Source organism: Microtus pennsylvanicus, chromosome 9, assembly GCF_037038515.1.
Source record: "Microtus pennsylvanicus isolate mMicPen1 chromosome 9, mMicPen1.hap1, whole genome shotgun sequence".
Lineage (NCBI taxonomy): Eukaryota > Metazoa > Chordata > Mammalia > Rodentia > Cricetidae > Microtus > Microtus pennsylvanicus.
Genome location: NC_134587.1, coordinates 41,314,594 through 41,332,692, shown reverse-complemented (window position 1 = coordinate 41,332,692; position 18,099 = coordinate 41,314,594). Strand labels below are relative to the sequence as shown.

General features: G+C 50.2%; 2 protein-coding genes across 3 annotated transcripts; one reads left to right on the top strand and one right to left on the bottom strand.

Annotated features, from left to right (window-relative positions):
- Window positions 1–148: 148 nt before the first annotated feature.
- Surf4 (surfeit 4) lies at window positions 149–14,408 on the top strand. The gene is made up of 6 exons (XM_075985529.1): window positions 149–329; window positions 6,920–7,106; window positions 8,042–8,118; window positions 8,931–8,974; window positions 9,382–9,568; window positions 12,284–14,408. The coding sequence occupies exons 1-6, from the start codon at window positions 282–284 to the stop codon at window positions 12,548–12,550; spliced, it is 810 nt and encodes a 269-aa protein (XP_075841644.1). The 5' UTR covers window positions 149–281; the 3' UTR covers window positions 12,551–14,408.
- Window positions 12,284–18,090, bottom strand: Surf2 (surfeit 2). 2 transcript variants are annotated; one of them, XM_075985530.1, is made up of 6 exons: window positions 17,968–18,090; window positions 17,612–17,766; window positions 16,957–17,060; window positions 15,463–15,645; window positions 15,158–15,321; window positions 12,284–14,717 (listed from the first exon to the last, which is right to left on the bottom strand). In XM_075985530.1, the coding sequence occupies exons 1-6, from the start codon at window positions 18,043–18,045 to the stop codon at window positions 14,625–14,627; spliced, it is 777 nt and encodes a 258-aa protein (XP_075841645.1). In that variant the 5' UTR covers window positions 18,046–18,090; the 3' UTR covers window positions 12,284–14,624. The 2 variants fall into 2 exon arrangements, with proteins under 2 accessions (XP_075841645.1, XP_075841646.1); XM_075985531.1 differs by having other exon boundaries at window positions 14,496–14,714.
- Window positions 18,091–18,099: the final 9 nt, after the last annotated feature.

Sequence of the window (18,099 nt, the reverse complement as noted above, 5' to 3'; positions counted from 1 at the left end):
GGCCTAGAACAGAGGGGGCGGGACATATGCTTGAAGGGCGTGCGGAGGGGCGGGGCCTTTTCTTGAAGGGCGGAGCACCGACGGGCGGCCCCTCGAGCGTGGCGGGCGGGGTCTGGAGCGTGAGGGCGCGCGGCAGGCGCGGCCCCTTTAAGGCTTGGCCTACGTGGCAGCTGCTAGAGCCGCCGCGGCGCAGCGAGGCCGGCCGCCGGGCACTTCCTGTGGAGGCCGCAGCAGGCGCGAGCGCCGAGGACCCGCCAGCTGAGCCCGCTGCCGCCGCCGCCATGGGCCAGAACGACCTGATGGGTACGGCCGAGGACTTCGCCGACCAGGTGCGACCCGCCCCACAGCCCTCCGGCCCTCACAGCCCCACGGACGCTCGCCCTCGCCTTCGCCGTCCTGCCCAGCTCCACGGAAAGATCCGCGGGCGTCTGGGCGGGGGTCGACAGGGAGACTCCCAGGGCCCGCGGTGCTGCGCTCTCCCCTCTGCACCGCGGCAGCCCCCTGGGGACTTCTGGGGATGGGGATACCCAGTGTGCACCCCGCTGCCCACCGTCGGGGACCATGCTGCCCCTCCCTCTTGGCGTGGACTCTGCCCCGGTTGTCCGGCCTGGGTCCACGACATCGGAGGAGAGGAGCCTACCTCTCGGCTCTCCTTCCCTAGTGTACAGGTGGCGAGTGAACCACAGGGAAGGCCTGGGACGAGCCTGGGCCCCAGCGACTAGCCGGGCAGGATTAGAGCCCGAAAGAGGCGCAGGTAGCACCCACTTTTTAAAATTAAGTTCGACAGGAACGGGGTGGGAGTTGTGTAGGTGTGAGCCTTTGACTTCTGAAATTGCCCCGCTAGGTCTGCGAAGTAATAATGGAGCCTGAGCTAGCACTGTAGGCTGAGTGGTGCCGGGCCCACCCGCCAGCCTGTTCTGGTTCACTTAGTGTGTTCGTGGCTATCGGTGATCCGAAGAAGCATTTTGTGGCCTAGACTACTGGAAGGCTTGGGTGTGTGTGAGCATCTTCAGATGAGCTATGGGTCAAATAAGCTATTCTACTCCTCCTTTTGAGGGGAGTCATCTCTCATGAGAAATTCGGTTCTGCTGAACTACTTTTGTGTGCGCTGATATTTTTTAAAGTCATTTTCGCCCCCTTTGGAAAAGTTTTTTTTTTTTTAAGGTTATGATTTGGCACTAAAGACATAACCTTAAAATTGTATTCATCACAAAGACACCAAAGTTCTCTAGGGCCATGGTCTTCCTCACGTGCTGGGCTTCATTGACATAATTGTCAGTGACCCATTTTTTATCTCCCTGAGTAGCAGCTCTCTAAGAAGGTGGCTTCATAGCCGGGGAAGTTTGTGAGCTGCTCACCTCACAGTCTTCTGCTGGAAAACACTCCATTTTGCAAGTGGATTTCACAACCTGACCCAGATAAAATATCCCCAAGCAGCTGCCAACTATCGAATGATAGGTTTCAACTAGAGGAAAAGCTCATCTTTTATGAAGTCCTCCATGAATTTTGTTTCGGTTTAAGCGAATGGAGCCAAAATTTGGGACTGGGCACGCTTTTGTGGGGAGCACCGTGTCCACCTCTACCCAGTGTTTGTTTGAGGCTCTTGAACTTGGCAGTGACCGCCACCCCAGGAAGAAACTCTCTGGGTCTCCTACTACAAGCCTGGTGTCCAGGGCAGCTCACATCCCGGGCCTGGAGTTGTCTTTGAGCCACACACCAGTGTGACGATGCCAGCACTTCAGATGGCCTGTTGATTTCCCAGGTGAAGGGTCCTGCTTGCAGGGATTAGCCTCGGAACCCACCTGGAAGATAGCAAAGGACACTACGGGAGCGCCTGTGAGGCTGCTGGGAGATGTGGTTCTTGCTGAACCAGTGTCAGGACCTATGTCACCAGGGAGTCTTCCACAGAGATGCCCTCCTGTGGCCTCAGTGTGACCAGTCCTGGGAGATTTTTGTGTTGAATATTCACCTGTAACATTGAGGAAGGTGCTGCTAGTCTGTCCAGGTTTCTAATGAAAGGATCGAATGTGTTAGGAATCGGGTATTACCTCTAAGATGTTGCCAGACAGTGTCACACATCCGTGTTGTCTAGCCTTGTCTTTAGAAAGCAAAAGTAGAACTGACTTTGCACAGATTTGCCCAGAAAATCAGGCTTCTCATCTGAAACCTGGAAAAGTTTCTGATAGTGATGACAACACTGAGCCATTAACTGGGCATCCCTACCTTCTTGGGGGGCTGGCCATCAAGGCTCCATCTTCCTAGGACCCCAGAGAGGTTTGTCATGATCTGCACAGTCCTGGTCTTGTTACCTAGAGGTCAGCTTCCCGCTATGTTGGTAGAACTCAGCCTTTCCCTTTGGTTTGGTGGAGGCTGGGCCCTGCAGGCAGGCCCCTGTGAGCTACATCTCTGCCCTGGCATCAAGCTCCTTGCCCTTGGCAGCTAGGGAACGTGTCCTCTTGCTCCCAGGAAGCCAGGCCGTGAGGAGTGCTAACTCTAGGAGATAGGCCTTCAGACGCCATCAGAACCCAGGTGGGAAAGAGCCAGGAACTCAAAATCAGACCTGTGTCCTGTGGCTGCTGCTTGATTCAAGGTAGGCAGATTGTAGCTTCCAAGTGAATTCACACCAGGAACATTAGTGCTTAATGGATTCCGCCTGATGGCTGTTACCAGGGTGATAGGAAGGCTACAGGGGCCTTACTTTCCCAATGTGGACTTTGGTGTGTTGACTTGTCCAAGGAGCTGGTGTGGGCCTTTGTTGAAGTTCCAGAGTGGGCCTGATGAGGTTCCTTGCACCTCATGTACTCATTGACTTGTGATGAACACCATATGGCCTGGGTAGGGCCTGATGTTGGGGTGGGGTGGGGGGCTGAGCCTTTTATTTCCCAGTGCTTTGTCTTGTACCTCTGAGACCTTTAAGGATTGGGGGAGCTGACTCACGGCTCGGCTTGCTGGTTTTGACTGGAGGTTAAACAGTGCCCCCTTCTGGGAAAGTGAGGTAGAGAGACATGGGAGGCTGGTTAGTGCCCGTAAGATGAGGCCCAGTCCTTACTGTCTTTGCCCTCTTTTAACTGCTCTAGTTTATAGAAAAGGAAGGTGGTCTTGCAGCCTTTCTGTCTGTGGTACATTGGATACCTATAACAGTGCTTGGGGATATTTTCTGGAGGTCCCAGAATCCAGGGGAGCCCCCACACTGTTGAGCTGACCTTGCCTGCCTGTTGCTGTTCTCAGGTCCTGAGCTTGTGGGTCTTTTGAACAGAGTTCACCGAGGCATAAATCTAACGCATTTCCTTAAAGTTCTCCCAAACCGAGGGCAGCAGCTGCCCTGGAGCCCTTTCTGTCCTGAAGACGAACGAGGAGGTTTGTGTTTCTGCTCTGTGTGAGGGCAGCAGCACTCACTGTGTTATCCTGACCTGTTTCCTGGGTCCTATCTCAGGACAGATAGGATTATATCCTAAATCCCCTCGGTCCTCTCCCTCAGGCAGATTTAACCTTCCTCATTTTTTATTTTACTTTTGTTTTTGCATGTGTATGAGTGTTTTGCCCGCCTATACGTCTGTACCACATGTGTGCCTGATGCCCAAAGAAGACTATATTGGATCGCCAGGAACTGGAGTTACAGATGGATGGTTGTAAACTTCCATGTGGTTACTGGAACCAAACTTGGGCCCTTTGAGCTTTTCATTACTGAGCCTTTTAGTTTCTTATGCTAGCTGGTTGCTTCATTGCCCGTGAGCACATCCTGCTTGTTTGCAAAGCTCATGAGAAGCCTGTTTGTCAAGGTGGGTTGATTTGTCTGCCTTTCTTCCCACAAGCTTTCCTCATCAGCATCCACCACTGGCTTTTCCAGGCTCTGCAGTGAGAACTGGGGTTATGGAGTTTCTTTGCTCTTGGTATTCATGACCAGTGAGAGCTGGGACACTGGCAGGGTCTGCAAACACAGAAGTGATGTGGCTGTGGGACATGATGTGAGCAGGAGCTGTGATGTGTGCAGGGCTGTCTATCTTTGTTGTTAAACTCGGCTTTTCTCCTGCCTTTGTTCAGATGCACATCAAAGGAAGGCTGTTGACTGGTGCCCTGTGCCCACCTGACAGAGGCTTGTCTTTGGAAAGCAGAGCCCAGCAGATGTGCTTAGTTCAGCACATATTACCTGCAGTTCTGCACTTTCCCCCAGAAGCAAATCACTGCCGTGGTCTCCCAACCATGCTGGCGTGGAAAGGAGGTGTGACTTGTCCCTCCCTCCATTACTGTCTTCTACTCTTTAATCCTCTTGACCCAGACACTCCAATTAAGAGGAGCAGACTCTTCGGGACTTTTTAACCATATCTAGTGGATTGTAGCAATTGAGCATCTGTGGTGAGGTTCTTGAGGGAGGAGCAGGGCTGGGCTGGTTTGCTCGGTGGGTGCAGCATCATTGTAATTGTGTCGGGGAACAGTTCTCATTTGGAAGCAAGTCAGAACACCTCCAGTGTCTGTGGCTGCTGAGAGTCCACACCCTCCTGTGGTCTGCACAGCTTCCGCTAGGTGCTTCACAATATGAGGGTCATTTCTCAGGACTGCGCTGAGAGCCGTGGTGGTGGTCTTTACCTTTTTCATAGAATATTGTTGATTGCATCACTGCTGGCTGCTTCTAGAACACAAGGGCCATGAGGCAGAAACTGGAAGGGTAAGTGGTGTCACTTGTCCCCTCACCTAACAGGATGTAGTATGTGTGTTCTCTCTACCAGGGCCCTAAAACTCAAGCACATTTGGAACTTCTTTTCCTTTTGTATTTATTGTGAGATTGGGTCCCTATGTTGCCAAACGTGGTCTTGAAATACTAGGCTCAAGTTAAGTAATCCTCCTGCCTCAGCCTCCCTAAAAGCTAGCCTCACAGGCTTTGCGTCATCATACCTGGTTACTTTTCCTGTTTTAAAGCACATCTTCTCTTTTTATTCTTACAGATTTTCCACTCTGCAAATTGGGAAGGAATCTTAGCAGCGAGTAATTGTGTGGTCCTTACTTGTTGAAGGGTAGCAACCCCTACCCTATCCAACAGAATGCCTGGAGCACATTGCTGGCCAGGGTCAGAAAAGATGGGTTGGACAGGGTGAAAACAGTGGCCTGAGTGCCTGTGCTCAGACTCCCAGAGCTGCTGACTGGTCTCTGTTGTGCCATCAGTGTGGCTTCTGCCTTTTCAGTAGGGCTGAATAAGCACCTGCAGGGGCACTGAATAATGCACATCAGGGGCACAGACTGTGTGTCTAAAGGATGTGGGTATCAGTACTGTGACTTTGCTGTTCCTTGCCCCAGGTGGAGCTTGTCTGCACTACTGGCCAGGCCAGGCCTGGGCAACCCATTCGTGGGCTGAAGGACTTTGGAGCAGTCTGTCTTTCTTTCTTTCTTTCTTTCTTTCTTTCTTTCTTTCTTTCTTTCTTTCTTTCTTTCATCCTTCCTTCCTTCCTCTTTATTTCACTCCCTCTCTCCCTCTCTCTATTTCTTTCTCTTTTTTTCTTTCTTGACAGGGTTCTCTGTAGCTTTGGAGCCTGTCCTGGAACTAGCTCTTGTAGACCAGGCTGGCCTTGAACTCACAGAGATCCACCTATCTCTGCCTCCTGAGTACTGGGATTTTTTTTTTTTTTTTGGTTTTTCGAGACAGGGTTTCTCTGTGGCTTTGGAGCCTGTCCTGGCACTAGCTCTTGTAGACCAGGCTGGTCTCGAACTCACAGAGATCCGCCTGCCTCTGTCTCCCGAGTGCTGGGATTAAAGGCGTGCGCCACCACCGCCCGGCTGAGTACTGGGATTAAAGGCATGTGCCACCACCGCCTGGCTGAAGCAGCTTCTTAAATTCTCCTTTTTAAAGGAGAATTTGGAAGTACTTATATACATCCTCATCTCTTCCAGCAGCTGGTTTAGTCAGCCCTGGGAGGGCTTGCACAGCCCACGTTCACTCCGCTGCCCTGGTGGGGTCAGACTCTGCCCTTTAGACTCTTCTTGACACGTCAGTCCATGGGTGGCTCCTTGATCTTTCTCCTGGGCCTCTATGATATCCTTGGATTTTTTCCACCTGCAGTTCAGCTCTGACGAAAAGTATGGAGTTCACCTGCATGGCATTTGCACCTAGCTTCAATAGAGTATGCTGGCCTCCTAATCAAGCCATCAAATGCCATCTTCACAGGGACAGAAGGGAGCCATGAATGTGCATTTCAGAACTCCCCTTTGCTGGTGATTTTCACACTTGAGTTTCACTGCAATCATTGTCAGTCTCATATTTGGCAGTTCTAACCTTGCTTTGGTCATACAGGCTGTGAGAACATCCCAGGACTTTCTAGCCCATAGCACAGCTGTTGATCTGTACCACAGTTGCCCTATAGGATAGTGAACTTTCCGTAGGGATTTTGTTGGGGTGGGTAATAGTGGCAACAATAGAGGCATTTGTTTTGGTGCTGTAGTTGGGAATGTTGCTTGTGGCATCTTGTGGGTGGGGATAAGCGATGCCCTCCTGGTCTGTACTCTTCAGTACTGGGGAGATAGCCCTGGATGTGATGGGGCTGAGGTGGGAGAATCCCTGGGCTGGAAGATCTCTGAGAGCCTTTCAGATAGTGTCTGTGCCTCCTACTTGTTAATGCCCCTCACTGGGCATGGAAACTGTGTGTCTTGTGGCATTTCTCTCTTGATGTCTCTGGAGGTGGAGCAATGCTGGTAAATAGTACTGGACATTGCCTTATGGTTCTGTGCCAGATGCATGTGATGATGTCTTTGTCTCTGGGGCTGAGTGTTGGATCATCACATATCCAGATTTAAGAGGGGGACACCTAGGGGCAGGGAAGGCACTGGCACTGCTGAAGGCCTCTGTCTTGCACAGAGCTGGCTTGATCCTTCGCCCTGTTGCCTACATATTGAGGCTACAGCCACCTCACCAGTGTGTTCTGTGGTCCTGCAGTTCCTGCGAGTCACCAAGCAGTACCTGCCTCATGTGGCACGACTCTGCCTGATTAGCACCTTCTTGGAGGATGGCATCCGTATGTGGTTCCAGTGGAGTGAGCAACGTGACTATATTGACACCACCTGGAGCTGTGGCTACCTGTTGGCCTCATCCTTCGTGTTCCTCAACCTCCTGGGACAGTTGAGTAAGTGGCTCTGAGCCTCTCTAATATACTTCTGGGGTATCTTGTTCCCTTGAATGATACTCCCCAAACTTGTGGTTGTTGGCCACTGAGAGACTGTGTGTGAACTTGAGGCCTGAGTACCCCCTTTTCAGGCTGAAGACTGATGGTGATGAAGACCCAGGTGCTTATCATCTGAGATTACAGCTTTAGCCATGCCCTGGGCTTTGAAGCATGACAGCCACGGTTCATTTCTGTGACCTTTTGGATGCATGATCCGTACCCAGTCTTGTGCTCATTTATTTTGCTATAGAAATTGGACACAAGCCTGGTGTGGTGACTCACACCTTTAATGCCAGCATTCAGGAGGCAAAGGCAGGGGCTGCCTCTTTTGAGCTCAGGGCCAACCTGGCCTATGTAATAAAGCAAGTTCCAGGGAAGCTGGGTCTATATAGTGAGACTCTGTCTATAAATAAAGAAAAAAGTTGGACACAGTCCCTGCTTTGTAAATGCAGGAGCAGATGCTAGAGCCCGGGCAGTTAAGGTAATCAAAGAAGGAGGTGTCTAGAAAGGATAAAGGGTTTTAGTCAGCAGAGAATCGGGGCTTTTGGATTCACATTGATCTTCTGACATCCCATCTTCTGGTGACAGCTTTCTTGCCTTTGCTTGTTAGGGGGTGAGAAAGGACTTGTGCTTTTAAGCATTTTGGATGGGCTCCATAGTGGAGCAGTCAGTCCTGCACTGGTGGCCCTTGGCACGCAGAGCTATGGCTCTCCACAGCAAAGTATGATCTGGACTAGTGTGGTTCAGAAGCTGGGCAGGCTCCAGGGCATGGGCTTTGCCTGCCATCAAGGCTCTGGGAAGGTGCTTTGCTTGGGGTGCTGCAGCTCAGCAGCACTGGAACAGAGGTGTCGTCTTGTCCTGGATACACGCAGCCCCTAACTCTGTCCTCTTTCTAGCTGGCTGTGTTTTGGTGCTGAGCAGGAACTTCGTGCAGTACGCCTGCTTTGGGCTGTTTGGAATCATCGCACTGCAGGTACACAGACACCTAGTGCTTCTCTTGTTAAGTACATGGGCTGTGGGGTAGCTCTCACTTCGCTTTGCTTTGGTGGAACTATATATTGTGTCTGGTATCTTCCCCCTTCATCTTATTCCTCCTGTGTATCTGGCTGTCCAGAGCTGCTTTTCCTTTTGGAGAAGTGACTCGTCTTCCCTCCTAGGTAGGGTTTAGGAGCAGATAGCCCCAAACAGGTGTTGGCCATAGGTACTGGGCCATCATTCCCCTTTTCCTGAACTTCTGTGACACAGACATAGGCCACAGATTGACTGCAGCTATATATGAACTGGGAGTCACTGCATTTGACAGATAAGAATGCCTAATTAGCCGGAATGGCATGCTTAAGCAGGATAGTTCAGCCTATACTTACAGATGCTTTGTGTTCTAGGACATTATAGTACAACTTTGTTAGTTAAACAGGTCCAGAGGCTACACTGTGGTCTGTTAGAAATTCTGAGACAGCCAGGCAGTGGTGGCTCACGCCTTTAATCCCAGCACTCGGGAGGCAGAGGCAGGCGGATCTCTGTGAGTTCGAGGCCAGCCTGGTCTACAAGAGCTAGTTCCAGGACAGGAACCAAAAGCTACGGAGAAACCCTGTCTCAAAAATCAAAAAAAAAAAAAAAAAAAAAAAGAAATTCTGAGACAAACTGTCCCAATGATCTGCCCTCAGTGTCTTAATAGTTTGTGTATTTTATGTTCTTATCCCATTGGATGATCCTACCTCCTACTGCTAGGAAACCTATAGACATTAGTGTGAAAATGCTAATTCAATTTTCTCTCTGTTCCTTCAGACAATTGCCTACAGCATTTTGTGGGACTTGAAGTTTCTGATGAGGTAGGTGCATTTTGGGTGGCAAAGTGGAGTACTTGGCCCTCTCACTGGAGCACCTGTAGGCTAGTGCCACCTTCCGTAGTCCCCACTGTGCCTCTGAGAATAAGGGTTTCAATGGGCACAGCGGGCCTTTATCCCGCAGCTGGAATCCTGACTTGATAGTGAGGGGTCTTGTCTTCTAGCCCCATATCACATGGGTGTGTAGACTGAGGGTTTGAGTAGAAGTGGGTAGAGACCAGAGCTTGATTCCATGATTTTCCAGGTTTAACTTGAAGCTGGTCCTTTGTATTCAGCCTGTCCTTGTCCCATTGAGTGGTGGTTTGTTTTAAAGAAAGGAAGGGTGGGCTTTGGTGTGCTCTGGCTTGGTAGACATATGCTTGGTAAATGTAGGTGACATTTCTGTTCCTCAGGAACCTGGCTTTAGGAGGAGGTTTGCTGCTGCTCTTGGCAGAGTCCCGCTCAGAAGGGAAGAGCATGTTTGCTGGTGTTCCCACCATGCGTGAGAGCTCCCCCAAGCAGTACATGCAGCTTGGAGGAAGGGTCCTGCTGGTCCTGATGTTCATGACCCTCCTTCACTTTGATGCCAGCTTCTTTTCTGTGAGTACCCTGAGCACAGCTGTGCCTGAGCACAGCCTGAGATGAGGCCATGCTTGTAAATGAACCTGCCCAGCTCTGCTAGGGAAAGGCCAGTGCCCTCTGCAGACTCCTGACTACTCTACTTCAGAGTTCAATTCACACTGTTGGCCAATACATTCTGGTTTTATCTGTCACACATTAGAAGTTAGCATTGTTGGAGGCGGGGGAGGAGTGCTTTCCAGCATGGGTTTCTAGGCAGGTGTAGATGAAATGAGCTCTCAGAGTTACGGTGTAGACCAGGGGAGCACTTCAGCTGTTAACTTATCTTTCCCAAATAGTCTGCACTGAAATATGGTGCTTGGGGGCTGAGAGATGGCTCATTGGCAAAGAGTGGTTTTTCTGTGACCAGTTAGGACCAGAGTTCAAATCTTAGCACGAGAGTAACTATCTGGCGTCTAGTAAATGCCTGTAATCTGGCCTTTTAGGAGAACAGAGGCAGGATTGTTCAGATTGCTTCTTCCTGTAGCTGAGATGAGCTCTAGGTTCAGAGAGAGACCCTTCTTCAAAAAGAATAGAAGATGGGCCGGGCGGTGGTGGCGCACGCCTTTAATCCCAGCACTCGGGAGGCAGAGGCAGGCGGATCTCTGTGAGTTCGAGACCAGCCTGGTCTAAAAGAGCTAGTTCCAGGACAGGCTCCAAAGCCACAGAGAAACCCTGTCTCTAAAAACCAAAAAAAAAAAAAAAAAAGAATAGAAGATATCCAGCACCTTCTTCTGGCCTCCACCCTCCTCCACATATGCATATACTCAAATACAAACATATCCTTCTCTCTCTGTCTCTTTTTTTTTCCTCTCCTTCTCCTTCTTTTTTTTTTTTTTTTTTTAATATTCCTTGGCCAGTGTGTCACAGACCTAAAATCCTAGTGCCTGGGATACAGAGGCAAGAGGATTGTAAGTTCAAGGCTAGTTGGGGTTACATAGAAGAGACCCTGAAAAACTATCTTTCATTCTCTACCACATGGCCAAAGAACTTCTCACATGTCCTCACATTTTCCTTGTTAAAAATTTAGTAAACAGTCAGGATCAAAAGCAGCCACATAACCTGAATGCTTTGCTACTGTAGGTTTCTTCTGTCAGATAGAAGTTCTGTATTCTGTAAGGTCCTCTGCATGGACACAATGCAGCAGAATTCACTGCAGCTTCTTTCATCATCATCATCATCATTTTATTTTAGATTTTCAAGAAAAGTTTTCTCTCTGTAACCCTGGGTGGCTTGCTGGCCTAGAACTCAGAGATCCACCTGTTTCTGCCTCCTGAGAGCTGGAATTAAAGGTGTGTGCCACAACACCCAACCTAGTTGTTGTCGTTTTGTTTTTTTTTTTTAAAGAGACAGGGTTTCTCTGTATAGCCCTGGCTTCCTGGAATGCTCTTTGTAGACCAGGCTGGCCTTGAACTCACAGAGATCAGCCTGCCTCTGCCTCCCAAGTGCTGGGATTAATGGCATGCACCACAACTGCCTAATGCATTGCAGTTTTCTAACAAGAATGGCTTTTCCTAATTTAAAAACCCCTGTTTCATGTTTACTGTTTTACCTGTGCTGCAACATGCTGGTCAAGGCCATTGAACACTACCAGTGACATTATGGTCTTTCTTTTGTCTTCTCAGCTCTTCCCAGAGTTGCCGTCACTGCTCCATTCATTTCAATATGGTTCTCTAAATGTCTCCAACTTCTGATCATTACCTTTCTATAGTCAGGTGCTACTTTAGCAACAACCTCACTTCTTTTTTTTTTGTTTGTTTTTTTAAATATTTATTTATTTATTATGTATACAATATTCTGTCTGTGTGTATGTCTGCAGGCCAGAAGAGGGCACCAGACCTTATTACAGATGGTTGTGAGCCACCATGTGGTTGCTGGGAATTGAACTCAGGACCTTTGGAAGAGCAGGCAATGCTCTTAACCACTGAGCCATCTCTCCAGCCCACAACCTCACTTCTTGATACCAGTTTTCTTAGTTCATTTTCTGTTGTAACTGAATACCACAGAAGGAGCACTTTATAGAGAATGATGTTATATTCAGCTTAGGGCTCGGGTGACAGGGAGACCCAAGGTGAAGAGGTCACATCTGGTAAGGGTCTTGTGGTTAAGAATTCGGTAGAGTACCGAGGAAATACACGGTATCATATGATGAGACTGAGGAACAAGCCTTCATTCACAGCCTAGTTACTCACCAAAGTGCTAGCAGGCAAACACCACTGATAAGATTTGGGGAATTTTCCAGCACATGGTATTTGGGGAGTACATATAAAGCCAAAGCATCTTTTTTTTCTTTTTTAAAAAATATATATTCATTATGGATACAATATTCTGTCTGTGTGTATGTCTGCAGGCCAGAAGAGGGCACCAGACCTCATTACAGATGGTTGTGAGCTACCATGTGGCTGCCGGGAATTGAACTCAGGACCTTTGGAAGAGCAGGCAATGCTCTTAAACCACTGAGCTATCTCTCCAGCCCCCAAAGCATCTTTAATATAGATTTTTTTCTGGAAATTAGTATTGATACCTCTACATGCAAAAAAAAAAAATAGTTTTCCGGTTTGTGTGCTCCTTCTGCCTATACAGTCTTCAGCTCTCCTCCTGCCCTAGTGAGAGCTATATGAGCCTAGCTCAGATACAAGTGTGTACAGCTTTTTTCCTGACCTTTAGACTGAATGTTTTTTCTTTGAATCTGTGCAGATCATCCAGAACATTGTGGGCACAGCTCTGATGATCTTAGTAGCCATTGGTTTTAAAACCAAGCTGGCAGCTTTGACTCTCGTCGTCTGGCTGTTTGCCATCAACGTGTATTTCAACGCCTTCTGGACAATCCCGGTCTATAAACCCATGCATGACTTCCTGAAGTATGACTTCTTCCAGACCATGTCAGTGATTGGAGGCCTGCTCCTGGTGGTGGCTCTTGGCCCAGGGGGTGTCTCCATGGACGAGAAGAAGAAAGAGTGGTAACAGACAGATCCCTCCCCTCCCTGGCTGAGGCACAAGGCCCTGGACTGGTTCAGGGTAGACAACAAACTGCCAGCGTTTATGTGTCCTCTTCCCTTCCCTTCCCTTGGTAAAGGCACAGATGTTCTGAGAACTTTATTTGCAGACACCTGAAAACTGAAGGTAAAATCTGCTTTGGAAACAGTCTGGAGTCTAACTATCCAGGGCTGGGCAGCTGGATGGTCATTCCTTAGCCAAGGATTCGAGTAGACAGTGTGGTGGGCTATGGCCTCAATCCTGTCTTTGAGTTTCTTTTGAGGGATGAGGGCCTTCAAGTTGTACTGAGCTATACTTTATCATTCAAAGCAGTTTCCCTTTTAGTTTTAAGTTTACATCCTTAGCTCAAACTACTAAATGACTTAGGATGGTCCAGCCAAACACCAAACAGTTGAAACCTCCAGTTCAGAATCCTACCAGTGGCCCGGCATTGCTTCTGCCCCTGTATTTTATAGGATCAATGAAGATGTTAGAGAAACCCCAAGCCTAGAGAATAGTAAAGTATTGGAGAGGTGGCTGCTATTGCTGGCCCAAGTCCTTGGTGTCAGCTGGCTGAATGCTGTTTCCTGGGTCAAAGGTACCCTGGCTCCAAGCAGGGATGGGATGGGTCAGGGGTAGGAAGTTCTTGGAAAGCTGCTGGTTTAGGTACTGCTATCCCCTCCAGCTTGGTGGTGGGAAGGGCAGGAGATCCAGCTACTCACAGGATGGCCCACCACGGAACCAGCTTGGGGAGCAGTAATGCCATGGGGCCCAGAAGTGAGGAGCCCCAGTACTGAAGACACCCAGGCTCAACCCAGTTACCTCACACTTGACCTTCTCAGAGCAAGGCCTGGACCCCACAGACCGTGCTCTCCCCAGCTTAACTCCTTGATCCAGGCTGAGTTTACCCCATCGACAGCCCCGATGACACCATTTCCCTGAGGCTGTTGCTTGCTCAGATTTTTGTCAACTTGCTCTGCTGGATGCAGCCAAGATACTTTTTACAATTTGTGATGCCTTACCAATTTGATCTCAGTCCTGTATTTAAAGTTTTCTAACATTGCCTTATACCGTGTTTCTCTTTTTGCGGGGTGGGGAAGCTGTCTAATGCTGTGGTCCTGCTCATCTGTATGGTAGTGCCATGAGGGTGGTTGGGCTCCTCCTCCACCTTCTCCAGGTCTTTTGGAGGAGACAGGTAGACAGGCTTAGAACCCCTGGAGAGGAGCTGGCAGCTCACTTACCCTTAGGTGCAGAGTCCTGGAGGTGTCCTCCTTTCTGGCATCAGCTGGGTAGGCAGGACTGTGTCCTCTTGATTCACCTTGGGTCAATCCTGCCTCTTCTCCTTGCCTCACGGGCTCTGCAGTCTGAATTCACCTTCTCAACACCCAGCCCGTGTTCCGCAGCCTTACAGCCAGCCTACTCCTCCCTGTGTGAGTTCCAGCAGTGGCTCACGTCATCACATTTCCTTACTACCAAGTCCCTTGACAAGCAGAGCTGCCTCAGTGTACACCCACCTGCTCCGTTACCTGCAGTGGCAGCCCCGTAATATTCCAGTTTGTGGAATGGGGCAGACCCTAGGAGGCAAATGCATGCCTCTCAGCAGCAGCAGCCCCCATCCCAAGGATACCCTGGCCCATCTACCAGCTTTCTGTGGGCTGTGCCTGGGATGGGACAAAAAAAAAAAAAAGATCTACACATTGGTTTGGCAAAACGGTTTCTGAAAATGCTTTAGCTTTATGTGGGAATAGGTATAAACCTCATTTTTATGCTGTATTTTATATCTTAGTTGTGTTTGAAAATGTTTTGATCTTTGGAAACATCAAAATAAATAATGGCATTTGTGGTATATAGTGTGATCCTATGTGGTGACCAGCCAGGGTGCGGGCCTGGCAAAGTCAGGATGCTACAGTGAGTCACTAAAGACCACAGAAAAGCCATGTATGAAGAGGAATCTTCAAATCCCTGCTGCTGTCACCTTCTGAACAGAACCTCCAGGGCAACAGCCAATGTCAGGACATCGGTGGCCAGTTCCAAGGACACCCAAAGGCTTTCTCTGCACGGTTCATTTTCCCAGCTGCTTAAAGGAAGAACTAAAGTTCTTGGGCTTGTGGTGATGATGGCTCTTGAACTTCTTGGTCAACGAGGTGAACTGCTTCTGTGAAAGCAGAAAATAGTGACCAGGGCCTTTGCAAGTCCACATGAAAGGAAGGCACTGTGTGTCTAAGGCTGAAAAGCAGCCTGTGTTCTTGACAGTTTTCCCTTTTATGCTGGAGCAGTGTGTGGCCAGAGTCACTCCAGACATTGTCCACCTGGCTTCTCTAACAGAATCCTCACTCCTGTCACTTAGAGAAGTGGTGCCCAGCAGCTAATCCTTAGTCCTGTGTTGTGCGGCACCCAGCTCAGATCTGAGAAGCCATTGGTCAGGACCTGCTCCTGGAGACCTTCTGAAGTGGCCTTGGCTTCCATATTTATAGGCTGTTAGGTTGACAGTGCACTACTTGCAGAATTTGTTAAAACTATGGGGAGCACTAGCTGTCCAGCCTCACCCGGCCAGGCTGTGTAGCCCTCCTGACCTCAGCACTGTGCGGCACACACCTTTGTGAGTTTACGGCTCCTCTTGCGGTCCACTTTGACTTCTCTCCTCTCCCCAGTGCCCTTCTCTCTCGACTGCTTTGGCTTCTCTTCCTCTTGGTCTGTCAGAAAGTCTTCAGTAGTGTCGTTCTCAGGCTTGCCCAGATCCTTTTTTGTGAATAGCTCAGCTGGGAGGAACAAACAACCTGCCTGAGCTACGCCACAGGTAAAAGCATCGCTTTCCTGGGAAACCTGGCTAACAGATTAGGACCACAAGATACCTAGCAGGAGGCGAACAGGAGGGCAGGAATCGGGCTGTGCCTACTCACGTGGGTATAGGTCTGTCATGCTGTCATCACTCAGGGATCCTCCCTCGTCACTGGAAGCTGGCTCCCAGAAAGCTGTTCTCTGACCAGGTAGCCCATCTCCATCCATGTGGTCCTCCCTCTTCCTCTTCTTGTGCAATAGGCAGGCAGGGACATACTCCACACCTTGTTTCTGACACTCCTCATCTAAGAGACCAGCAAGCTTAGTTACACTGGTGTTCTCTTGGTACGAAGCTAAGCTATGGGCGGTATTATGGCAGTGTTTTATTCCTCTACCCTACTGGACAGACATGGACAACCCAGAACCTCTGGACCGAAGGGTCAGCTGACTGATCTTCTGTCTCCTGAGTCTGACTTCATGGAAGGCCTTGCTAGGGTTACCACTGCTATCCTCAGGTACTAAGGAGGCATAGCTTCTTGGGCTTCCCAGTTGGTCCAGAACCATCTCCTTGGGTGGGGGACACCAGCTCTAGCCATCAATGATCTTGGGGTGACAGTCTAACTGGAACGTGGCATCTCTAGGGTCTTCCACTTCATTCTCTGCCATCTGCTCCCAGGACCACTACGGTCTGTCTGCTCAGGAGTACCAGCACAAGGTCGTCTCCCCGTGTCCTCAGCAGGCCACTACTATGAAGTGGTCTCACTGCCTTCTGGCTCCATCTCAGCTCCAGCTTTATAATTCTCTCTCATGGGGATCCCTGCCCAGCACCTCCCTGTTACAACCCAGCAGATGACAAAGCTAACAAAGGCACATCCAAGCCGTAGCTCCAAGATGTGTGGGAAGATCATCTGGTTGTGCTGCACAGGACACAGCCTGCACATTCTGCCCGATGGGTAGGAAAGAGGCAGTGCCATCCCTGAAGCCTCCCACTTATCCCCAGCTTCTGCATCTCCCCTACCTTCCCAGCCCTCCTTGCCTAGGCCTGGCTCTGCCTAACTCCTTCACCCCCGTAGCCTCCCAATGACCTAATCTCAATCACTTTCTCACCCTCATTGTCCTGTGGTGGCATGGGAGACCTTCCTTCACGTCCCTAGTCCTCAAGCTGGCCTTATCTCAAGTCTCCTGGCCTGGCACCATCCTCCCTCCCTAACCCTCCTGGAGGTTAAAATACCACAAGAGTCCCCCCACTCTCAACCACTTGGGATGCCTTCCCACCCCTGGCTGCGCCCATCAAACACCAGGTCTTTCTGCAAGTCCCTAGAAGGCTGTTTGCACCAATCTAGGTTCTGACAACAGTCCCCAAGGCTCTCCTGCAGTATCAGATGACTGGATCCTGGAGTTTAGGCACTGTGGCCTCAGCCAGCTGTACCACTCACCACAACTCCTTCCCAGCCCACTTCCGGCTTTACAGTGGTGAGGTCAGGAGCCACTCCACTACCCTCTCATGAGCAAGACCAACCAAGTATACCAACAGTGGACAATGAAGGAGGGTCAAGGCACCTTTCTGGTTGGGGGCAGGGGACACGCATCCTCAAGATAGGTAACAGGTGACTTACATCGATGAAGAGCTCTCTGATACCTCCGGCCCTGGACATGCCTCAGCACATGCTCTGGGGACTTGTTGATGTGCCTCAGGGTGAGTTTGCAGAACAATTGGTGCCTACAGGGCAAACAGAGGGGTATGGAGGGACAGTGCATACCAAGGACCAGACCTGTGGGCTCCACCATGACTGCAAACTACAAACACCCGAAGTTCTCCTGGGGGCTGCTCTGCGTTTAGTCGCAGTGCCTGGACTTTGACAAGCTTTCCAACCACAGGGCATGGCTGTCTATTATCCCAGCACTCAGGAGGCAGACTGGTATCTGAGTTGAGGTCAGCCTGGTCTACATAGTGTATTCCAGATCAAGCTACAGTCTTACTTTCGAAAACAGCTTCCCAAACAATTCCACTCAGCATCTGGGATTAAAAATCCAGATTGTCACCCAAGAAAAAGAAACTGCTCCAGGGTTGAATGTAAGGGGAAATGGCTCAGGAAGTCCCATGTGAGGATATATCATCCACACAACCATAGCGTCCCCAAACGGTGAAAGTGGCACTGTCAGCCTGGCCTCGGGTGACTATGTAAGGCGAAGTGTCAGTAGAAGGCCATTATACATTCAGAACAGGGAGCACAGGCTCTGCCCCCAGGCGCTGGCCGGCCACCTACGTACGGATTCTTTGTGCTGGGCACGATGTGTGGCTCGAATGCTGTGTAATCGAAGGCCGGGGAGGCTCTGGACAGCCGCTGGTACTTCTTGCCGCTGGTGTAGACCTGAAGCTCCGGCAGACGGCAGGGTAGCTCATGGCCGGTTAGAGAGCAGCGTACCTGTGGATGGACCGCCTGTCCACAAGTGGTTCTTGCCAGCCCCGCCCCTCCCCTGTCCCGTCCTCCGGGTCCCACTGCTTTCCAGGCACAGTACTCCCGGGTCCCACTCCTCCCCGGCAGGCACGGTCCTTCCGGGTCTCACTCCTCCCGAGTCCCGTTCCTTCCTGGTCCTACTCCTCCCTGGCACGGTTCTCCTCGGACCTTCTGAGTATTCGGCAGCAGCCTCAGGCTGGGGTGCTGGCACAGGAAAGCCCGCACATCAGCTGGTAGTTCTTCCATGATCTGAGATGCTCCTCTGACACCGCTGCTACCACGTGGGTCAGAGCGCCGTCC

Coding starts and splice junctions, on each gene's coding strand:
- Surf4 (XM_075985529.1), top strand. CDS start 282: ATGGGCCAGAACGACCTGATGGGTACGGCCGAGGACTTCGCCGACCAG. Junction 8,119..8,930: donor TTGGAATCATCGCACTGCAG/GTACACAGACAC, acceptor CTGTTCCTTCAG/ACAATTGCCTACAGCATTTT. Junction 8,975..9,381: donor GACTTGAAGTTTCTGATGAG/GTAGGTGCATTT, acceptor TCTGTTCCTCAG/GAACCTGGCTTTAGGAGGAG.
- Surf2 (XM_075985530.1), bottom strand. CDS start 18,045: ATGGAAGAACTACCAGCTGATGTGCGGGCTTTCCTGTGCCAGCACCCC. Junction 17,767..17,967: donor TGCTGCCGAATACTCAGAAG/GTCCGAGGAGAA, acceptor GTCCATCCACAG/GTACGCTGCTCTCTAACCGG. Junction 14,718..15,157: donor GGAGCCGTAAACTCACAAAG/GTGTGTGCCGCA, acceptor CTGCTTTCACAG/AAGCAGTTCACCTCGTTGAC.